The sequence below is a fragment of the Elephantulus edwardii genome, unplaced genomic scaffold (genome assembly GCF_000299155.1).
Source record: "Elephantulus edwardii isolate Elephantulus edwardi_28Jun2011 unplaced genomic scaffold, EleEdw1.0 scaffold00048, whole genome shotgun sequence".
Taxonomy (NCBI): Eukaryota; Metazoa; Chordata; class Mammalia; order Macroscelidea; family Macroscelididae; genus Elephantulus; species Elephantulus edwardii.
This window is the reverse complement of record NW_006399798.1, coordinates 6,740,234-6,762,357: the sequence shown is the minus strand read 5'-3', so window position 1 is coordinate 6,762,357 and position 22,124 is coordinate 6,740,234. Positions and strand designations below refer to the sequence as shown.

Below are 22,124 nucleotides of genomic sequence, written 5' to 3'. Positions count from 1 at the left end.
GGAGTCAGGCAGTCTCACAGCAGCCCAGCCCCTTCCAGACCTGGAGGGAGACCTGTCAACCACCCCTCAACACAGACACTCCAGCTCACCCACCTCTGGACCTGGGTACACTCAGCAGAGAGAGAACCCACACCTTCAGACCCCTCCTGCATCCACCTCAAAGGACTTTCCAGACCCCACTCCCAGCTCCTGCCCATCTCGGGCCAGGTGACACTGAGGCACTTGGTAGCAGCCCAGAGACTGCTGGGTTCTCCAGCCCAGAGACAAATGCCCAGCATGGGACGTAATACTGTAGACCTGTTCTAGCACTTGGGGTCTATCGCCCTGGTCCCAGTACACCTGGAGGTCCAGGCTGCAGAACTAAGGGGTCTGAAGGAAGACGGGCTGGAGAGGATGAGCTGGGCAGGTCACCTCACTGCACCCTATCTGGCACTGCAGCTCCAGCCAGGCTGGTGGGGAAGGAGAGGATGGCCAAGTTCAGGGTAGGAGACTTTCTGAAGTTCAGGGCATTTGGCTGAAGAGTCTGGCCAACCCTCTCTCGGGGGGGCGGGGGGGCGGGAGATGAGTTCAAGAGACCCAGGGGAGACAGTCCAAACTCTTCCCTTCAGGAAGTCCAGGAGGGCAAATCCCCAGCCTGAACACTGGGAGGTGGTGGGGACAGCTGTGTCCCTCTGGCTCTTCCAGCTATGGCCCTGCCCCTTGGGACTGACTTTCCACATGGCCCCTTTGACCCCTCAGAGGGAGGTGGCTCATTTGGACCCCTCAGAAGTGATGTTTTGCCCCTTGGGGTGCCGTAGGCCACCCTCTGCTGCAGGCTGTGGCAGGCTTTCAAAGGTGATGACACGTGGCCTTGCTCCAGGAGAAGGGGCTGCAGGGGCTGCAGGGCTGGCGACTGGGGACCTGACAGGCCCACCGTGGGATGTGGCAACTCGCAATTCATTTGGTCTGGGGTGGGGGGTCCCCCGTTACCTGTGGAGGAAGACAACAGAGAGGTTAGGTGAGGCCTTCTAGCATCACTACAGATGAGAGACGATGTTGTGATGACTGTCTCATTTCCCTTGGCAGTTGGTGGGGACCTCCTGTGCCCCAGACTCTAACCTAGGACACCCTCACCTGCCCCGTCTCCAGGGTAGAGCCCACAGACATCAAAGGGAAACAGTGCTTTCCCGACTTTGTGGGTCACCAAGAGGGAGGGACCAGCTAAAACCACAGCTGACGTCCAGGGATGGGGCAAGATTCAGCCAACAGCATGGTCGGGGTCACCTTTGATGGCTTTTAAATGTGACAACTCTGCTCTCAAAGCCTCCATTGAGGGTATTTCCTTATGCCTCTGGTTGTGTGGTTCAAAGGATAGCAGGTAAAACACCTGCCTTGAAGGCCTGGGCAAAGGGGTGACCATCTGGCTGCCACTTCCACATCTCATTAGAGGTACCCTGTGAGATGCCCTTGAGTTACACAGACCAGTGGTCAATCCCGACTCTAACTCTACTCTGAGCCCTGGCAGGAAGGTGAGCAGAGTCACTCTAACCCTGCAGGCCTCCACCTCCTCATCTGTAAAATGGGATGGGACGGCCCACCGCACCAGGAGCTGGGAGTATTAAATGAGACGACAGCACTGGAGAGGTGGGAGGGCTCAAAACCAGCTTAGAGGGGATTATTGTGATTATCACAGCTCATCAGTGCCAGGGACCCCACTGTCCACATTTTCATAGCGCCAAAATAGAGGTGCATTTGCATTCACTGCGATAGGAAGGTGTCCTAATAGTACAGCGGATTAAGGGCTGGGCTGCTGACCAAAGTGTCCATTCCGTCCACTAGTGCTAGAAGGGTGAAGCCAACTGCTTCCCTAAAGGTGCAGCCTCGGGGACCCCATGGGGAGGTTCTGCTCTGTCCTGTAGGGTCGCTGGGAGGTGGACTTAACTCCGCGGCCTGGTTGTGGGTTGGGTTTTGGTTTTGTTTATGACAAGAAAGCCCTATTGTAGTTAAATTGGAAGCTGCTTCTTCCGACTTAGGGAACCAGGGGGGCTCAGGCTGTAGGGAGCTGCATTGTTAGCGCAAAGGCTGCGTGTCTCTGGAGGTTGGAATTCATCTGAAGCTCAGTGAGAGAAAGGTGGACAGTCTTCTCCCCGTCAGTTAAGAGATGATTCCAACGCAACAGCCAAGTGGTGGTTTCTGGTTTGGTTTCTGTGGGCTATTTTCCCTCCCTGACTTGATGGTGCATTCTGGCATTGGCGGTGGCGTTGATTTAATGTAATGTGGGCTTCCGCCCCTCCCACCTTGTCCCTGCTGCAACACTCACAGCTCCGTGTCGTCCAGAGCGGGTGGGCGCTCCAGCGCCTGCCGCCGCCTGCGCACTGCCCCCATGATCTTCTTGCGTGGCCCCAGCGGGATGCTGATGCTCCGAAGGTCCAGGTCAGAGCACAACATCAACGCTTCCAGGTCGATCTTTTCCTGGCGCAGGAGGGCCGTGAAGTCTTCCATGTGCAGCGACGCTAGGAAGGTCTCCAGTGGGCTGGTCTCGGGCTCCAGGTCCTCGTCCAAGCCCAAGTCCACCTCGTCCCAGGGCAGCTCCTCCGCGCAGCTGCGCTCCTGCAGGCTGTTGGCACTGCCCAGGCTGTCATCGTCCAGGCTTGGTGGGCTCTGCAGCCGAGCCCGCGGGTTGCCCGCCCCGTCCAGGCCCCCGTCCTCGCGGCCCAGGCCCTGCAACCCGCTGCTCAGGTAGTTCCGGCGGAAGACCATGGTGCCCAGACCAGGCCGGGTAAACAGGGAGTCGTGGCCTGAGTCGGTGCTGACCTCGGAGTGGGCTGGCTCGGCCGCCAGCGTGGCACGGGAGAGGCTGTCCTCGTCGGAGAGGAACATGTCCCGGAGCGGGGAGCGGCCCCACTCCTTGGGGTTGGCGTAGGTGCCCTGGCGCACGAACATCACGTCGCTGCCCAGCTGCAGGCCCGAGAGCGAGCGCACGCTCTTGCGTCCGTCCTCGGAGATCTTGAAGGTGCCCTCGCCGCCCTGTTTGCGCCGCTCGAGCTTGCGCTGGATCCTGGTCTTACCGCGGGCGGTGCCGTGCAGCGTGGCCTGCGAGTAGGGCAGGTGGCTGCCCAGCGCCAGGTGCTGCAGCCGGCGGCTCAGGGTGCTGGAGGTGAGGCTGGAGAAGCTGAGCGTGTCGGAGCGCTCGGCCAGCTCGCGCCGGTAGCGCCGCTCCATGCGCTCGTGGTGCTTGCGCTGCATCTTGGCGCACTCGCGGATGCGCCGCTCCGCCTCGCGGAAGGCCTTGTCCTTGAGTTTGCCGACCAGCTTGGGGTTGAGGCTGCTCTGCTTGGCCGCGATGGAGTCCAGGTAGCGCACGCATTCCATGTGGCCCTTCATGGCGGCCATGTCCAGTGGCGTGTGGTAGTCATTGTCCAGGCACCAGATGTTGGCCCCGAAGGACACCAGGAAGGACAGACAGTGCAGGTGGCCATTGGAAGCTGCCAGGTGCAGGGGCGTGTTGCCCCAGATGTCACACTTGTCCGGGTCGCCCCTGCAGGGAGGACATGGGGGAAGTTGATGGCGGCCAGGTGCTCAGCCTGGGCGAGGACAGAGACCTCTCCCTAGGGGTAGCAGGTGTCCAAAAGGACCAAAAGAGCCCAGGGGAAAAGGCCACAGGCGCCCAAGGGGCGGGGACTGGCAAGGGGCGGGGAGAGGGCGGGGCTTTCTCCAGGCGCCCGAGGGCTGGGAATCTCAGGGCATAAATATTTGATGTCCAGAGAGAAAGGAGTGAATTATTCATGGGGCCCCGGTGGGGAGCTGGCCCGGAGAGGTGGTGGGCCAGGGCCGCTTGTGGGTCTTAGGCTGGCGTGGTGGTGAGTGTGGCTGTGTGCTCCGCGGCCATGCGTGTCCCCCACCCAGAGAGGTGCTGTGTGCTGGGCCTGCGCTCCCTCTGAGGGTATCAGGGTGCAGGCTCACACGTCGCAGCCCAGCCCATGTCGCAGGGAGCGGGGCCAGGCCTGGCAAGCCCGCGTGTGAGAGTAGGTGTCGGGTCTTGGCCTGGGCCTGAAGGGGACTGTGGGGGCAGCCAGGGCCGGAGAGGAGGAGGTGGAAGTCGGGTGTGTCCAGCTGAGCCACCCTCCCTCCCAGGGCTGTCCTCCTTCCGGGGCTCTGAGGCTGGCGGGTATAGGCTGCGCAGGGGTCCTCACCCAGCTCCCTTTAACGCACTCCACACCAGACTGTTTCCCCAGGACAGTCTCCAGCTGGCGGACACCCGGAAGCTCCCTCCTCCAGGCTCAGAAGCCTGGCTCAGCACTGTCCCTGCTGGCATTAATGAGGCCACAAGGCCACCCCCTGGGGCTGGGAAGAATCACTCCCTTGTCCACAGCTTCCCCACACCCCTCAGCTTCCTCTCCTAGGCCCCAAGTCTTGCAGATGATGTGAGGAGGGGCTGCTTGCCTCTGGCCAACACCCCATCAAGCACCAGTCCTTGTCTGCTGCAAGGATTGGAGGGTACACCCTCTTTCCCTCTCCCATGAGTCTGGGGAGAGTCAGAGAGCGGGGGATCCCTGTGGGTCCACATGAGGTGGAGAAGGCCAGGCTTGGAGCATGGCTCTTGGTGACCTGTCTTGGGGGGGGACCCAGAGGCAGACTTGGAGAATAACGGGGGGGGCATGGTCAGAGGAGTGTCTACCCATCATGCCTCAGGCCAGGACCCACCATCAGGGCCAGCCCTGCCCGTCCTCACCACTACCCCTCCGTCTCCCTTTCTAGCCCACCTGGTGCCCACTTCAACCTGATTCCTCTTCACAAAGCTGCTGAGGTCAGCAGTGCACAGGGGGATTTATGCAGAGAGTCCACTTCCCGGGCCAGGCACTTTTCAGCAGTGACTTGCAGACCCCTTCCTTGGCCCTGACCTGCCCTTTCCCAAAGGACAGCTCTGAAGGGGGGGCATGACTGTGGCCAGCAGTGGGGGAGAGGCACGGGGGCATTAATGGCGTGGCTGACCTGATGACATTTGGTGTTGTGGACAGTGCCCATAAATCTCAAAAATAAGTTGAGTTGAGTGGAGGGAAAGGTCTAGGAGGCCCTGGCGCGGGAGGTGTGGGTGCTGAGGCGGGGAGGGGGGCTGCTCAGAGAAACCCCTCTTTGCCCAGCCCCCACTTAGCCTGTAAAGCTTCTCCTCCATCTCCCAGGTTCTGGTCACCCCAGCTTACAGAAGCCCCATCCGCAGGAGGCCTTCCCCGCTTTCCCCTCTCTGCCAGCCCCTAACACCCAGCCCCAAACCCCACACCCTCTTCTCGAGTCCCACTTCCAAGTCAGAAGTGTCACCTGCGCACTTCTCTCCCTGTTGCCCCCACACCTGTCAGGCCTTAGGTCCCCGTGAGGCTGTGTGGGGACATTGGAAGCTCACGGGAAGAAGGAAGGGGGTCGGCTTCACCAGCACGGGACTCTTTCCCCTCCACGCGCGCTCGGGCTCGGGGCGGGGGGCTCACCCGCGGCTCACGATGAGGCGCAGCGACTCCAGGTTGCCGTGGTAGGCAGCCCAGAGGGTGGGGGTCATGCCATCCTCGTCGGGGGCGTTCAGCTCCTTCCGGGTGGCCTCCTTGAGCAGCTCCAGGTAGCCGTCCCGGGCCGCCCGGTGGTACTGGTCGTTCATGGTGCCCGGCGGGGGCACGGGGCGAGCCCCCCGCGGGGGAGGGCGGCGGGGTCAGGGCTGGGGCATGGGGCTGGAGGAGGGGCCTGGGCAGAGCCGGGGCGCCAGCCCCCGAAGCAGATAAGGGTGTGGAGCCCAGAGTGGCCGCCGGGGGACATCTGAGCCGCTCGAGGGGGGAGGGGGAGGGGGAGCGCGCGGTCAGGGCGCCGCCCCGGCGTCTCCTGGGTCCTAAACCCCAGGGGCTGGGTGCGCAGGGTGACCACAGGAGACCTTGACCTCTCTCCAGAAGCGCACAGCCCAGAGTCTCCTGGTGGCAGCTAGGGACCTTCTTGGGGATGGTTCAGCGTTCGTCCTTTGAAGAGCCCCGGTTCTGCGACCTCCAATCTCCACCCGTCAAAGGACGCGGAGGGCGGAGTGGAGGGCTGTCCTGTCCCAGCGGAGTGGACTTGACAGAGACTTGAGGACGCATGGCGAGGCAGCGAGCGGGTTGAGGCTGGAGAGCCAGGCGCGCGCGGTGTGCTGCCGCGTCCCGACAGGGGGCGCCCGCGGGCAGGTGCGCGCCGTGGGAAGCTGGTACCCAGAGCCGCCTCACAGCATCCCCGCCTCACAGCATCCCGTGGGGCAGAGAGCGCAGTGGACCGAGGACAAACTTGGACCGCTCAGAGGGCCGTCGGAGAAAGAGAAACGGGGTCCCAGCCTCAGGGCAGCGGCGGAGAGGAGGTCTGGGGGCGCCAGGGCTGGAAGAAGGTTTGGGGGCACACTGTGTCCATCGAGCTTCCGGGGGGGTGCTGGACCCCTGGAACCCCCTGAGGGCCCTACCCCAGGGCAGGGTGTCCTCTGGGTGCCGCAGTGCGGGCCGCGCCTCAGCCTGGCACCGCTGGGGTGCCAGGCGGGGAGGGGGGGAACTCTTTGACAGATAAATATAAATCTCGCCTTATCTGACTCCCGTGTGCGCTTCCCTAAATTCAGTTCAGGGAGATGGATCATGTGAGCAGGACTGAGGGGTTTATGGAGCCGAGCTGCCTGCCCGCCCGCGGCTGTAAATCACCCTGTCCACCCGGGTATAAAGTGCCCGGCCAGCCCTGCGTCGGAAAGAGGAAGCTCTCACCAGTCCCTGGCCCCCAGCTCCGTCCAGGCTCCCGGGCCAGCCAGGTGGGTGCCTGTGCCGAGGGCAGAAGGACTCCAAGGGGCCACCATCCCTCTTTCTTCCTGTGGACGGGTGCCCTAGCTTTTCCCTCCCCCCTGGCCCAGGACCTCCACCACCATCACCTGAGCCTCCATTACCTGGGGAATGTTACCTGGTCCTCATTTCTGGGGACAAGATGGGGGAAGGAGCGCCATGAGTTGACCTGGGATGCTGTGTGTCCTCCCTGCAGTGACCCCTCCAACCTTCTCCAGCCGCCCTGACCATGTCCGAGGAGCTGGCCCAGGGTCCTAAGGAGGGCCCTCCGGCCCCACAGCCAGCCCCCCGCGAGGTGTGGAAGAAGGGCGGCCGCCTGCTGTCCGTGCTGCTGGCCGTGAACGTGCTGCTCTTGGCCTGCACGCTCATCAGCGGCGGCGCCTTCAACAAGGTGGCCGTGTATGACACCGACGTGTTTGCCCTGCTCACCACCATGATGCTGGCCGCGGCTCTCTGGATCCTCTTTTACCTGCTGCGCACGGCGCGCTGCCCAGACGCCGTCCCCTACCGCGACACGCACGCAGGCCCCATCTGGCTCCGAGGTGCTGGGGACGTGGGGGCGGCATGGGGAGGGGGGGACACTGGAACGCGCAGAGGAGCTGAGCCGTGCCCGTCGAGGTAGAGGGGTGGGAAGTTCCCTCTGGCGGATTGGATGTGGCGTGGCGAGATGGGCTGTGATTGGCCAAGAGAAAAACGGGAGGAGGGATGAACCCAAGAGCGGAAGGGACTTTGCCTGTCTATGCATTAGAGAAGCGCCCGCGATCATGCTAGGAAGAACTTTGGTGGAGAGCAGTGAATAAAGGCCTGACTGAGTCTAGGTAGGGTGTCAAATCGGTGTGTGTATGGGGCTCGATAGGAGCCCACTCGTTCACAAACCCCATCCATCCATCCATCTCTGAACCCATCCAGTCTCACACCAACTCACATCCACACTACCATCCAGCTCCTCACTCCTCCATCCACCTTTCTAGCCATCCCTCCTCAAGGCCCCTAAGAAGGACCGCTCTATCCATATGCCTCCTTCTCTTCGGCTTTTCTCACCTCCCCACTGATTCCCAGGCGGACTGGTGCTGTTTGGCATCTGCACTCTCGTCATGGATGTCTTCAAGACCGGCTACTACTCCAGTTTCTTTGAGTGCCAGTCAGCCATCAAGATCCTGCACCCCATCATCCAGGCTGTTTTTGTCATCGTCCAGGTGGGTGGGGGGATTGGTGGCCATGAGAGTGGTGGATGGGAGACCTGAGCTCCAGACCCCCTCCCACCTTGAGGAATTAGGTACCGTGGGGAGGGGGCTGAAGGGGGAGTAGATTATTCCGGAGGACTTAGCAATGGAGCAAAGGCCAAATGTGAGCTCCTGCTTAGGAAGGTTGTGCTTTTATTTCCACCTAAGCAGTTAAGGTGTCATGGGTGCCAGGTGTGGTAGTCACCTGCCTCCTCAGGTGCCCACAGACGGTATCCGTCTTTGGGAGGAGGATAGCTTGTATTTGGGTTTTCTTTCAAAAGTTCAAGTACACATATTGTTTATTTTCTCCTGGAAGCTAGCCTGCCTCCTTGGGTGCCCACAGATGGTATCCGTCTTTGGGAGGAGAATAGCTTGTATTTGGGGTTTCTTCCAAAAGTTCAAGTACACATATTGTTTATTTTCTGGATAAGCAGCACTTTGAAAGATCATCTGACCTTTAGTCTTACGTGCAGCCAGAAGAGACCACAGCCCAATATGGTGACCAGAGTCACGACATGTGAGCTACCCTCTCTTGAAACATCACCCCAGCTGCCCAGTCAACACGTTTATGATGATGCCATTTCTAGTCCTAGCCTTTTACACTTATTCTAAAAAGTGCAGGTAAAATTAAAATACAGACAATGCACATGAACACAAATGCCAAAGCTGGAATTTACTGGCAGCCGGAGGGTAGCAAAACCTCACAGGGGAGAGAGGACAGGAGAAGTTGTGTGAGGGAGGCGAGAAGTCACTAGACTCTCTTTACTTTACGCAAGACCTAGTGTCACTTCCTCTTGGGGGAGGTGATTCTGTAGTAAAAAACTCTACTTAACCTCTTGCCGCCAAAATAAAATCAAAACATAGCACTATGACCAGATAGATTTGCAGGTGACTTTTTTGCAAAACTTTAAAAACAGAGACTCTACTTCTAGGAACTGTTCTGAAATAGAAAGGATTCTCCCCATCACGTGTCATAAGGCAAAATAAACTTTGCAACTTACAGTGAAAGCTCTTCGGTAGAGAGGACTCGGTACTGGGCGTGGATCTGTGTGCTGCCCAGGCTTAGTCTGGTACTCGGTTAATGGCACCATTCTCTCTCAATACAGACTTACTTTCTCTGGGTCTCTGCTAAAGACTGCATCCATGCCCACCTGGACCTGACCCGGTGAGTGCCTTGTCACAGCTCAGTGTGGGCACCAGGCCCCAGTCAGCCTGCAGAAGAGGAGGGCATGGACCCCATTTCTGCATCCTGAGAGGTGTCCAACTGAGTAGACCTTGCTTTATCAGCCCTGGGGAGGGGGCGTGGAGGGGGACGCCTGGGTTTGCGCATACATTTTGGGAGGGTGGTTGTGCAGCGGACTGTGTCTTCCACCAAGCAACAGTCAACAGTGACCCACATCCTGGCCATTCCAAAACCCATGTTCATTCCAAACCCACCTGCCCTCTCAATTCTCAATCCCACCTCTCAGGATAGCTCCCCAGCCCTGCACCTTGCCGGGTACCCACTGCGACCCAAAGCCTCTCCCTCCCTGTACAGGTGTGGTCTCATGTTCACGCTCACCACCAACCTGGCCATCTGGATGGCGGCCGTCGTAGATGAATCTGTCCACCAAGCCCACTCCTACGGCAGCTCCCACAGCAACGCCAGCCATGGCCGCCTCACCCTTGACCGTGAGTCCCTCCCCAAGGCTAACCCTGGCTTCATGAGGTCATGGAGGCACAGGCAGGACTGGGGTCCCCTCCTGCTCAAGGCGTCACCTCTGAAAATGCATAGATACAGGTGACTCAGGAAGGAGTACCAGGGAATATCACAATTGTCCTTGGTCCCGCTTCCACTAGCCAGGTCTCCAGCCCTCTAAAGAAGCAGCTTGGTGCAAGGGCGAGGGTGATAAAACTGGAGGGAAAGGAGAGAGAGACAGAGTGATTCAATGGCAGAAGGAAGCATGGGTCGGACGAGGAGAACTTGGGGAGAGAGAATTAACAACGATGGTGGCAATCAGGACATTTACTGAGCCCTGATAGTGCGGTGATAGGGCCGCTGACTCAAAGCCTGACAGTGCGGACGCAGCACCTCTGCTTGGAAGAAAGAGAAGGTAGTGTCCTTCCTTAAAAGACTCGCAGCCTTGGGAACCCCATAAGAGGGCACCTTGAGCCCGAACCAACACAGCAGAGGCAAGCTTACTTTGGGCTGTGGGTGGTGGAGTAAGTTAAGCATTAGTCAGCAGGCCCAAAGGTCAGGAGTATGATGAACCCATCAACTGCTGTGTCCCTCCCAGTCAAGTCACCCCACCTGAGTCTCAGTGTCTCCATCTGGAGGACCAGCTGAGTTAGTTCTGGGGATCCAAAGAGACATCTGTGAGAGCCCAAGGCAGTCTACCAGGTGCTGTCCAGATGTGAGATGAGATGCCTTATTGTGTGAGGTGGACTGAAGTGACCGGGGTCCTGGAGGAACCTGCTCACTTTCTGTGCAGAGAAGACACAGGGCTTCAAGGAAGCTTGAACTTGAAGATTTCTCAAGAGGGACACCTTCTAATAGGACCAAATCAAACCTGAGGTCACCAAGTCAATCACAGTAGAGCAGAGAATTTCCTCAGAGCGCTTCCAAGGCTGTAAATCTCCTAGGAAGCAGACTGCCACATCTCTCTCCTTTAAGAGTGAGCGGTGGGTTTGAACCACCACCAATCAGTTAGTTGTTGTTGTTATGTGCCGTTGACTCACTTGCAACTCATAGTGACCCTGTGTGCAATAGCCCTAAACCCTGCTCTATCCTGTGCCAATCTCACTATCTCTCACACACCCACCCCAATTACCCCAGTCACTGACTCAATCCACCTCATAGAGGGTCTTCCTCTCCAGCACTGTCCCTCCACCCTCCCAATCATGACGTCTTTCTCCAAGGACCTCCTTGGAACATGTCCAAAGAATGTCAGACGAAGCTTCAAAATCCTTGCCTCCAAAGAGCAGCCTGGCTTAACAATCTCCACTGTTTGTTTTCTTAGCAGTCCATTGTATATTCAATACTCTTTTCCAACACCACTCAAAGATATTAATTCTCCTTCTATCAACCCTAGTCATTGCCCAGCTCTCTGATGCATAGAAAGTAATTGCACCTTAATCTGGATCAGATGCACCTTAGTCTCCAGAATGACACCATTGCTCTTCAGTACCCTGGAGAAGTCCCTAACAGCAGACTTTCCAATTGCAATAATCTTTTCATTTCCCGGCTGCTGGCTGGTTCCAAGTGTTTTAATGCTGAGTTTCCAGGTCTTCTTGTCTAATAAGAGCAGACCTTCTTAGGGAGCTAGAGGTCAGGGCTGGTACTGGGGGTGTTTTTCTCAAGAACAGGAATGAGATGCAGTGGGCGGTTCTGTGATTCAGTATTTTTTTTTCAAACTTCTTGTTGTGGTTGTGTGCAGTCAAGTCAGAGCTGACCCTCCAGTGGATTTTCAGGGGCGGTAAAGCGCCTGGGAGGAGATTTCCCATTCTCCTTCCACTGAGCAGCTGGTGAACTTGAACCACATGTCTTTGGGATTGCAGCCCAGCTTCTTACCACTAGGCCACCTGAGCTAGGCGCTGGTTCTTATCCATGATGTGTCCCAAAGCCTCTGGTGTGCAGGGAATGAATGTGTTTGGGGGTCACGGGTGAATATGGCAGATGAGGCCTGGCACAGTCTAGGGGGTGAAGTTCTTCAGATGGGACACAGCCAGGCCATGGGAGGACAGCTCAGCCTGTGTCCCTGTGTCCCCAGCGGAGCGTGCAGGCAGCTCCGTCGGAGGGGAGCCCTGTCCCTGCGACACAGCCGTGTGTCAGATCTTCCAGCAGGGCTATTTCTACCTGTATCCTTTCAACATTGAGTACAGCCTCTTCGCCTCCACCATGCTCTACGTCATGTGGAAGAACGTGGGCCGGCTGCTGGCCTCCTCCCACGGCCACGGCCACACGCCCACCCGGGTCAGCCTCTTCCGGGAGACCTTCTTCGCGGGCCCCATCCTGGGCCTGATGCTCTTCGTGGTGGGGCTGGCTGTCTTCATCATCTATGAGGTCCAAGTGAGTGGGGAGGGCGGCCAGACCCAGCAGGCCCTGGTCCTCTACTACAGCTTCAACATCGTCTGCCTGGGCCTTATGACCGTGGTCAGCCTGGGCGGCTCAGTCATCTACCGCTTCGACCGCCGCGCCATGGACCACCACAAGAACCCCACACGCACCCTGGACGTGGCCCTGCTGATGGGGGCCGCCCTGGGCCAATACGCCATCTCCTACTACTCCATTGTGGCGGTGGTGGTGGGCTTGCCCAGGGACCTGCTGGGGGGCCTCAACCTGGCCCATGCTTTGCTCCTCATCGCCCAGCACACCTTCCAGAACGTGTTCATCATTGAGAGCCTCCACCGGGGACCACCTGGGGACGAACCTCAGGCCACGCCCCCCAAGGAGCCCTGCCACGGCCTGACTTTTGCCAACCTGGATGCCCTGCACAGCTTGCCTGCCTGCCCACCCACTCCCAGGCTGGTGGATCCCCACCCTGCAAGCCCCCAGGAAGCAATGGCCATCATCTTGGCCCCCCGAGGCCACTGGAGACGTCGGTGCCTGAAGGACATTTCTTTGTTTCTCCTGCTCTGCAATGTCATTGTGAGTAGCTGGTGGGGGGAGTGAGGAAGGGGAAGGGGGGGCATCAAGAAAGCTGCTCTGTCACAACTGATCACCTAGCCTTCCCTACCTTGTCCTCAGCCCCTTGGAGAACCTTCCAGCTCTCCAAGAAAGAAGGAGGTTCAGAGAGAGGGCCAGGGGCAGCCCCCGGGCTCCCAGCACTCAGAGCGGATACCCTGCGGTATCTAGGCAGTGGATGAAGATTCTGGGGTCCCTGGGAATGCTGGTGTGGAGGCTGGGTGGAGGTGAGAGGGAGCTGGGAGAGCTGATGGGGGCCCTGTCCCCTCTTGGGAGGTGTGACTGCTGCTGTGAACTTGTGACCTGCCTGCTTCTCAGAATAATTGGAGCAGCTTCAGGAAGTAGCGGGGAACAGTGAAAGTGTGAGTGTCTGGGAGAAGGGGGGGTGCCGATGGGGAAGGGGAGTTGTCGTCTGCATGGCTGCCTCCCACCTTGTGCCAAAACTCTCATTTTTAAACACCCCAAGGCAGAGACACTCTTAGTGAAGGTGTACCCCAACAGAGAAGCACCCCTAGTGTAGCAGAGACCCAGCACAGAAAGGCCCCAGCATAGACTTAATCTGCTGGAGTGAAAGTGCTAGTATAGAAGCATTTCTTACGTGGGTGCCCCCCAGATCAAGAGAACCTTCTCATGACAACCTGATTCAATATAAAAAGTCCCCTTGGCTACAACCTCCCATAAAGTATAACCCACTGCAGAAGCATCTTCAGTGCAAGTGCACCCCAGTACAGGTCCTCAGTTATGGCTACACCCTCTATGTGGTCCACATGACATGTACCAGCAAACAGTGGTGCCCTCTTAGTGCAGCCCCCACTGTGACCACTACAGGCAGACCCTCTGCAGTCCTGCTCCCTAGGGATGGGGTACAATCCCAGGCAGGAGTCGCCAAAGTCGGTTTCGCTTAAAGAAAAAAGAGTGGTCACCCATCCCTCACCCTCAGTGAAGCAGCAAGGTTTCAAACGTCATCACGTCTTGGACCAGTTTTGGTGCCCCATTTCCTGGTCCCACCTTCACTCTCCATCACTCCAAGTGTCACCTTACCAGAGGTGGTTCTGCTCAAGGAATCTGGGGTCATTTCCAAGCGTGTCCATATCAACCCCTTTTGTAGGACAGAAGCTGAGGCTCAGGGATGTGCGTGGGGACACAGCTGAGTGCAGGGGCCAGGGAAACTTAGAAGCCTTTGCTCTTTGCTCATGTTTCAAAGCTGAAGCAGGATACAAGCCTTACCTCCCTTCTCTCAGCCTTGGCATGATAGGGAGGCATGGAGCACATTGCAGGGGTCGGGGGATGAGGGGGCACCTGGCCGACCTTGGACATGCTGCCCTGGCGTGTCTGGGATCAGTCTTTATAGTGATTCCTACATCCTCTATCAAAATCTCCTCGTCTCCTTCCTATGTCCCGTGAATGTGCCACGCTAAGAAGGTGGGAGATATGGTCACATTCTAGGGTGGGAAGGTTTGGGTGCAACTTCCCACGCTCGTTCATGAGTGCCAGGCTCTGTCTCGGACACTGGAGGTCCCCTCGGTGTAACACCCAACCCTTGATGTCCACCAAGTGAAAGCGCAGGGCCCAGCCTTGCCTCCATCCAGCAAAGCCCACAGGGATTGCCCCAGGGGTGCCCGTCCGGCCAGGCCCTGAAGTGTCCCTCTCCCCGCACAGCTGTGGGTCATGCCCGCCTTCGGCGCCCGCCCGCACTTCAGCAACACCGTGGAGGTCGACTTCTACGGCTATGCCCTCTGGGCCGCCATCGTCAACATCTGCCTGCCGTTCGGCATCTTCTACCGCATGCATGCCGTCTCCAGCCTGCTAGAAGTCTATGTGTTGTCCTGATGACAGTGACAGGGGCGCGGTGGGCAGGGCCGGTCAGGCACCCACTCAGAGCCCCTCTCGGCAGTGAGATCCAGGTCACCACCCACTCCCGCCTGCTCCGTGAAGCGTGGGTACGCGCTCTCTTTCCCGGATGACTTTTAAAAATCACAATCAGGACATGTCCAGCCACCCCAGAAGGATCCGGGGACATTAGGGCCACCCTGGAGGTGACCCTGCCTTAGGACCTCTCCCAGCAGTGTCGCTAGGACCAGACAAGAGCTGAATGCCAGCTCCAATCTCAGACCTTCTGGCCGGTTCTGGGACCCCAGAGCTGAGGACCAATAAACCAGTGATTCACTGCCTTGTCCCAGCTGCTTATCTCACCTGTCCCAGCTGAAACGGTCTCAGGAGAGGGGGTTGGGGACAGAGCTGGCGGGGAAGCTGTTGAGTGAGGGCATCAGGTTTGATGAGAGCAGCTAAGAAGGCCAGACCTGTCCTCTAATGGGGGGACATCCCCCTGCTTTCATTTCTGTGAAGGTGTCCATGACACCAAAAAGGTGAGGATACAAGAGCGCCTGACAACGAGGAAACAGGGACCCGAGGGGCGCTTCTCCAAGGTCACAAATTATGACTTGGTAAACTTTTTTTTTAAGCAAGAGAAAATTTTCTCCCTCAAAATATTTTAGGATAACAGCATAGGCAGAAGCAGGGTTGTTCTGGTGAAAAGGAGGGGGCCACTGGGGCTCTGTCATCGGCTAGGAGGGGGACACTAGGGTCCTGTCACCACAAGGAGGGGGCACTCAGGCCCTGTCCCTGGCTAGGAGGGGGACACTAGGGTCCTGTCACCACGAGGAGGGGGACGGACACTGGGGCCCTTTCACCACGAGGAGGGGGGCACTCGGACCTCTGTCATCCGTTCCTCCCTGACAGGCCCTCTGTCGCAGAAGGAGCTGGGGAGTGGGAGGGAGGGAGGCCGAGGGGTCAGAGGTCTGGAACCAGGTGGACGAGGAGGCACCAGGGAGAAGAGGAGGAAGGCTCACAGGTGAGGCGGTCTCGGGCCCCCCACCAGGCCAGGTTCCAGCACAAGGTCGCCCCCTTCCCCTGACCTGCGCCCGGGCGCCAGCACCGCCTCTGGCCCCGCCCGCCCGTCCAGCCGCCACACTATTGGCTGCAGGGCCCGAACCCGAGCCCCCGGCTGGTAATTAACGAGGGATTAATGAGATTCCCAAAGTCAACAAGAAAATCGATGGGCCGCCGAGGGCGGCTGCGCAGTGCCGCGGGGGAGGCGGCCGGGCATCGCGGGGCGCGAGGCGTCGCCTGGACGGACGCGGGGCTCGGTGGTCAGAGGGTCGCCAGCAGCGATGCCAGCCCAGGCCTCAGGTAAGGCTGCCCGGCCCGCAGCAGGGGCTGGAGCGCCCGGACCCCGGGGGGACTCTGCGGACAAGCCTCCCCTCCCCACCCCACCCCACCCACACTCACCCTAAAGCGAGGTCCAGGGACCAGGTGCCGCAGGAACTGGGGCGACAGGGAGACGTGGCATTGCGAGGGGAGTGGCTGCCCCCTCCCCCGGACGGCCTGCTCCCCACCGCCTTTCCGCAGACCCAGGCCCCCAAAGGCGAACAGGACGCCCTGGGAGCGCACAGAGGAAAGTGGGCGCCCAGGTCAGGGGGAAGCGACAGCCCGGCAGTTGGAAAGAGGGGCTCGCTGGCAGCGCCTTTCCCGGGCCCTGCAGACCCTCTATGGATCTAGAGAAACCCCGAAGACCCCCCCCCCTCCGCCTGGCGCCCCACAGCCTCCCGAAACCGTTCCTGCGCGCATGCCCCGCGCCGCGCCCCGACGGCTCTGCTTTCATCACCCGCCTCTGACCGCGACCCACAAACCAGTTAGGCGTCTGGGCCTGGCTTCACGCCGAGGGGAGTGCCAGGGGTGCAGGCTCCTCTTTGTCACTCTCCTGAAACCCCTACCTGGTCTGCCTCGCTGCAGAGTGAATCCGCCTTGAAGGCTTGGCCCCCTGGAACTGGAGACAAGGTGGGGGCATGTGGAAACCCTGGAGGGAGAGGATCCGGAATACTGTTCCCCAGTGTTCCCTCTGGCTTGCACAAACCCGCTCCGGAATTCGCCAGTAACCCTGCCCCTCCTAACTTCTCCAGAATTTTCTAAGAATTGGAAGGCAATGCCCCAGCAGTAACATTGAGGCTTCTCGTATACCAGCCATTGCCCTTTAAGTACTTAAATGTGGGAAGTTCTTTAATTCCGACAAAACCACGGGGATCGTTGACAGTCTGTATAGGTTCATTCCAGAAATGTTTACTGGTTGGTCATCTGCTATGAACAAGGTATTATGTCATGGTGCTAAGTGCATTTATTAAACCCATTTTATAGATGAGGAAACACAAGGAGTTTAAGTGATTTATCCAAGATCACAGGAATAGTAAATGGCAGAATCTGAATTACCTGGAAAGTTGGTTGTTCAAACCCACTTAACCACCTGGCAAGAGAAAGATCAGGCAGCTGCTTCACAAAGATTGCAAGTTTGGAAACTATACGGGCCCGTTTTATGGTGCCCCGTAGGATGGCTTCTGAGTTTTGGTGGTGGTGAAGAGTGCTGGGTGCCCCATGGACTGCAGGAAAACAAACACGTGGAGAAGGTGGAATCAGAGTGCCCCTTGGAGACAAAGATGGTGACGCTTCGTCTCACATTCTTTGGGCGTGTTCCAAGGCTATTCCTTGGAAAAGGACATCATGCTTGGAAACATGGATGGTCAGCGGAAGAGAGGAAGACACTCCACGAGATGGACTGACAGAGTAGCAGCAGTAAGAGGGTCACATATACAAGAGATGATAAAGATAACGCACGATAGGGCAGGATTCAGCCTGTTGTTCACAGGGTTGCAATGAGCTGATCTTGGCTTAACAGCATCTAACAACAACAACCAAACAGGGTCTGTAAGTAGGAAGCCTCTTGATGTCAAGGGGTTAATCATTAGACCTAGGGGGAGTGGAAGAGGGTGGATTTGGAGAAGGCAGGTGGAGTAGTTTACCTTAGAATAAATTAGCGCGGGAGGTACCAAGAGAGCCTCAAGCTTGCACAACGTGGGCTGGGAGGAAAGCATCAAGACAGGCTCAGCTGTCTTCACCAGGCTCTAGGAAGTTTAAATGGGAGGGGCTCAGTCCGTGGTTTCAGTGCTGAAAGTTCCTGACGGACCCAGCCCACACTTGTTGAGTACCATGCTCCCGCTGACTTGGGGACTCTGAGTTAAGCAGGACCTGGGTTCTGCTCCCAGGGAGCTCCTGGGCACCAGGGGAGCCAGCCACGCCCCCAGCATCTTGCCAGGCAGTGTACTCAGAGAGAGGGGACTGGTCCAACAAGGTGGCCACCAGAAGGCTTCAGGGAGAGGCTCCGAGGTGGGTGGGGAGGGTGACCCAGAGCTCTTGGTGGGGCGAAGGTGGGTGAGGTTGAGGTTGAGGGAGGGAGATGGAGACGAGACACAGGAGCCCTCTTGCTGGACTTGGCTAGACGTGGAGGCGGTGTCTGCAGCGTGGGGATGAGATGGGTGGGGAGAGGACAAAGCTGGAGCAAAGACAAGGAGGACTGACCAAAGGGGAGAAAAATATTTTGAAAGATTGTCATAGTTCACTACAGAAGAGAACAGTAGAAGATAGGAATGTTGAGCAGATGGCATTCAGAGAATAGGAGGCCTGAAGAGACTGCATTTTAGAACTTAGTGTGGTGAGGTTTCTCTGGGGACCACACCAGAGAGAAAATCCGAGGTTCAAGATACTGAGTCTACGGAGAGAGATGGCACAGGAAATGGAAGGAGAGCAAGATAAGCATCTACCTCGTTTGCTTCGAGACTAGAGGACTGGCTGGTGCCCAGCTACCATTACTGAACATTTTGATCAAAGACTATAGAAGAATCTTGATCAAAAGAAGGGAAAATAGGGAACAGAATATGAAATTCTCAGGAAATCTGGGCTTTGTGGAGCCGTGGGGATTGGATGAACATTATAAAACTGTTGTCCTCAGATAATGATGAAACCTGAAACCAAAAATCTCCCCTGAAGTCTCCTTAACACCAAATAGTAGTTTTACTTCACAAGAATGGGAGGAGCTCTGATGGCTTAGTGGTAAGGAGTCACACTGACAACCCAAATGCATGAAGTTCGAACCCACCAGTTGTTCCGCAGGAGTAAAATGGGCAAGCTTCTTCCGTACGATTTACTGCCTCTGAAAACCAGCTAGAGAGTCAGCTGAGAGTCAGTTCTGATTCGATGGTACACAGCAACAACAGCAGCAGTAAAGAATGCGGGGAGCTCTGATGGCTTAGTGGTAAGGAGAGGAGCTGCCAACCCAAAGGTGTGTGGTTCGAATCCATCAGCTGCTCCCTGGGAGAGAGCTAGGTAGTCTCCTCTATGCAGCTGGCCGCCCCTCATTCTGAAGGCGCATAACAACCGCTGCTGTGAAGAAAGGGGGAGGGGGGAGCTCAGCAGCCTAGTCTACAGACAGTGGTGTCACTAACGCAGAAGACACACCTCTCTGGCAACCGAGGCCCCACAGAAGAAAGATGGTGGACAGGTTCCAACTCATGACTGAGTTTTAGTAAATATCCACCTTGAGTGTTGTGTTCCCTTAAGATCTATGTCTGTGGGACCAAATTGACAGCAGTCATACAAAAGAGTAAAGAAAGAAAACCTCGGGGACAGGCAGTGTGCTTGTGTTGTTGAGGGAGAAACAACTCAGAAGAGGAAGCTGAGAACGGTTTCACGACTCGGAGAATGTGATCTGTGTCACTGAATTGCATCTGTAGAAATTGTTGAATTGCTGAAGTGTAGAAATTGTTGAGTTGGTATATGTTCTGCTGTGTATAGTCTCAATAACAACAACAAAAACAAAATAAATTATAAAAAAAAATGCAGTGGGGTAAAGTGGGCTGGGAGCCCCAGGAGGGAGCACCTCTCCCAGCCTTGGGGTGTCAGCTGAGCCTTCAAGCATCTACGAGGCACAGCGCCTAGATGGTGTGGGCACAATGATGTGGGGCAGACACAGGGAGGGGGTCGAAAACAGGGGCGTTCTGGTTTCCGCAGTCCTGTAGGCTGGCCTGTGGACAGAGGACAGAACTAGGGCCACTTGAAAGCAATGCTAGCCCCTGCCTTGAGCCCTTCCAGTGGGCAGGCTGTGCAGAAACCTTTACGTCCACTGCCACGGCCATGCTGGGTGGCTTGGACTTTATACTGAGGGCAGTAGGTCGACTTTGCTGGGTGCCCAGAGGCACAAAGGTCAGGGAAGCCAGGAAGAGCCTCTAGCATGAGTCCAAGCGAGATGAGAGAGGCCCCTGGATAGATCTGGCGTCTGTGGGGCAGTGGGGACAAGGCGAGTGCAAGGAAGCAGCTCAGTTCTCAACTCAGAGGTGGGGGCATGGAGGTGCCACTCTCTGAGGGAGCAGGCCTCTTCCAGGCCAGGGCACAGTGTGCACCCAGGACCCTGGGCATAGAGCACAAGGGTCAGGGAGTGCGGCAGGGTGGGGGCATGGCAAAGAAGAGGGTCCTCAAGGAATGGGGTGTGTGTGGGGAGCCCCTAGGTCAGCTCAGGAGGAGTGGCCCAGCCAGGGGCCCACCCAGAACCACAACTGCAGATGCTGGGTTGCTCATGCTCTGGGTTTACTGAGAGGGACAAAGTGACTGGCCTGAGTGACAGTTTGGGGAGGAAGATGAGGAAGTTGCAGGAGATAGTCAGGCAAGAGAAGACTCAAAGGTCATTTCCAGGCTTCCCTGGATATTTGTGGATATGGGGTGAGGGAGAAGATGGAAGGCAATTCTGTGAAGGTCAAGGGCAGGGCGCTCCTGTGCATTCCAACCCACCCATTGCAAATCAATCCCAGAACTTCCCGTGTTCATTGTAAAACTAATTTCACTTACATACGGAATGTATTTAAAAAAAACAAAACAAAACAAAAATCAACACAACACACTGTAACATTACATCTAAAGAAAAGCACACTGTCCCTAACCCTAGTACCAACAGAAACACACATGTGAATTCCATGGGTATCCGGCTAGGCATTCTTTATTTTATTCTTTGTCCTTTGAAATATGTAAGCATTCTCTTCTGGCTCTGCTTCTGATAATCTGCTTTCCCTAACGCCTAATATCCTACTCTTTGTTTTAAAACAACTGTTGACTCCTTGATCTCATAGGGATGATTTCTTTAAATCTGAGCATTTTTTTTTTAATTTTATGTGTGTACCGTCAAATTGGATCTGACTGGTACAGGAGGCGATTGTTCCTCCCTCTTCAGCAGAGCATCTGGTGGATTTGAACCGCGTACCTCTGGGATTGCAGTGCAGTTTCCTGCCACTAGGCCACCGGAGCTCGCCAAATCTGAGCATTTTAAAAGCAGTGTTCTGTTTACCCCTGTGTGCCCATGGACTTAGACTGTCATTTCAGGTCTCCGCATTCTTTCTCGTCCAGTGCAGACTTGGCCTTGGGATCCTTTGCCACCCCACATTCCAGATAGTCAGAACCCACTAATCCAAGTCAGAACAGGAAAGGACCCCTGCTCGCCTTCCTGGCCCCAGAAGTTAACTTCCTCCCCGAAGACAGATGGGCACTAACAACCTTTTTGGTTTCACACAATCACAGCCCAGGGACCTGCCCTGTGGCCTGGCACCATGGGGTGCACCTGCCCCCACCCTTAGCAGGCTGAATCACAGCTGAGGAGGCGGATGACAGGTTGGCAGGAGGGCCCTGTCTTCAAGCCGTTGAAACAACATGTATGTGCAGCAGCAAGACTCCCCTGTCCCTTGGTCTGTCTGACCCTCCTTGGGTCTTGTAAAGTAGGTGAGGCAGTGGCCATTATTTCCAATATCCCTACTGGAGAAGTTGGGATATTGCTGTTGGGGGCAGGGGTGGAAATGGACGTGGGACAGCTTGGCTGTATAGCACAGGACTCTCTCTCCCTCCCCAGGCCCTGCTCAGGGCCCCCTGGAGTCCTGTCCTGAAGCACAGGAGACCATAGCAGTCCCGGGCAGGAAGAGTGCGATGGACATACGGGCCGAGGACACTGGGGCCCCAGCCCCACCCGAGCAGAAGTCCTGGCTGGTCCGACATTTCTCACTGCTGCTGCGGAGGGACTCACAAGCCCAGAAGGCTGGTCAGCTCTTGTCAGGGCTCCTGGCCCTCAACGTGGTGTTCCTGGGCGGCGCCTTCATCTGCAGCATGATCTTCAACCAGGTGGCCGTCACGCTGGTGGACGTGTGGTTCTTGCTGGTCACCCTCAAGGCCCTCTCCCTCTTCTGGCTACTCTACTACGTGGCTGGCACCAGCCGGCGGCCACACGCCGTGCTCTACCGGGATCCTCACGCTGGGCCCATCTGGGTGAGGGGTGAGTGCTGGGGTGCATGCTGGGTGGAGGGGGTGCCGAGGGCGAGGAGGCTTCCACGGAGGTCCCAATGCCCGCCTGGCCCGGCCAGGCTCCGTCGTGCTGTTTGGCAGCTGCACCATCTGCCTCAATGTCTTCCGCGTGGGCTACGACGTGAGCCACATCCACTGCAAGTCCCAGCTCGAGCTCGTCTTCCCCATCATTGAGATCATCTTCATCGGCATCCAGGTAACACGTAGGCCTCCGAACCC

General features: G+C 57.2%; 4 protein-coding genes across 5 annotated transcripts in view; 2 read left to right on the top strand and 2 right to left on the bottom strand.

The window, feature by feature from the left end:
* Positions 1-1,251, bottom strand: part of FADS6 (fatty acid desaturase 6) — a 38,649-nt gene extending 37,398 nt beyond the window's left edge. The window contains exons 1-2 of the mRNA XM_006886381.1: positions 1,218-1,251; positions 803-969 (exon numbers count right to left, since the gene is read on the bottom strand). Of these exons, the coding sequence (XP_006886443.1) occupies positions 803-969; positions 1,218-1,251 (201 nt within the window). The remainder of the gene's footprint in view (positions 1-802; positions 970-1,217) is intronic.
* A 1,044-nt stretch (positions 1,252-2,295) lies between these two features.
* USH1G (Usher syndrome 1G (autosomal recessive)) lies at positions 2,296-5,788 on the bottom strand. Of its 2 annotated transcripts, none has more exons than XM_006886226.1 (2): positions 5,460-5,788; positions 2,296-3,517 (listed from the first exon to the last, which is right to left on the bottom strand). In XM_006886226.1, the coding sequence occupies exons 1-2, from the start codon at positions 5,621-5,623 to the stop codon at positions 2,296-2,298; spliced, it is 1,386 nt and encodes a 461-aa protein (XP_006886288.1). In that variant the 5' UTR covers positions 5,624-5,788. The 2 variants fall into 2 exon arrangements, with proteins under 2 accessions (XP_006886288.1, XP_006886289.1); XM_006886227.1 differs by having other exon boundaries at positions 2,296-3,464.
* Positions 5,789-7,029: 1,241 nt separating this feature from the next.
* Positions 7,030-14,516, top strand: OTOP2 (otopetrin 2). Its single transcript, XM_006886225.1, has 6 exons — positions 7,030-7,342; positions 7,860-7,996; positions 9,130-9,188; positions 9,561-9,694; positions 11,773-12,650; positions 14,346-14,516. Exons 1-6 carry the CDS (start codon positions 7,030-7,032, stop codon positions 14,514-14,516), a joined length of 1,692 nt encoding a protein of 563 aa, XP_006886287.1.
* Positions 14,517-19,911: 5,395 nt separating this feature from the next.
* Positions 19,912-22,124, top strand: part of OTOP3 (otopetrin 3) — a 10,158-nt gene continuing 7,945 nt past the window's right edge. Inside the window, exons 1-3 of the mRNA XM_006886380.1 lie at positions 19,912-20,053; positions 21,460-21,876; positions 21,965-22,101. Of these exons, the coding sequence (XP_006886442.1) occupies positions 19,912-20,053; positions 21,460-21,876; positions 21,965-22,101 (696 nt within the window). The remainder of the gene's footprint in view (positions 20,054-21,459; positions 21,877-21,964; positions 22,102-22,124) is intronic.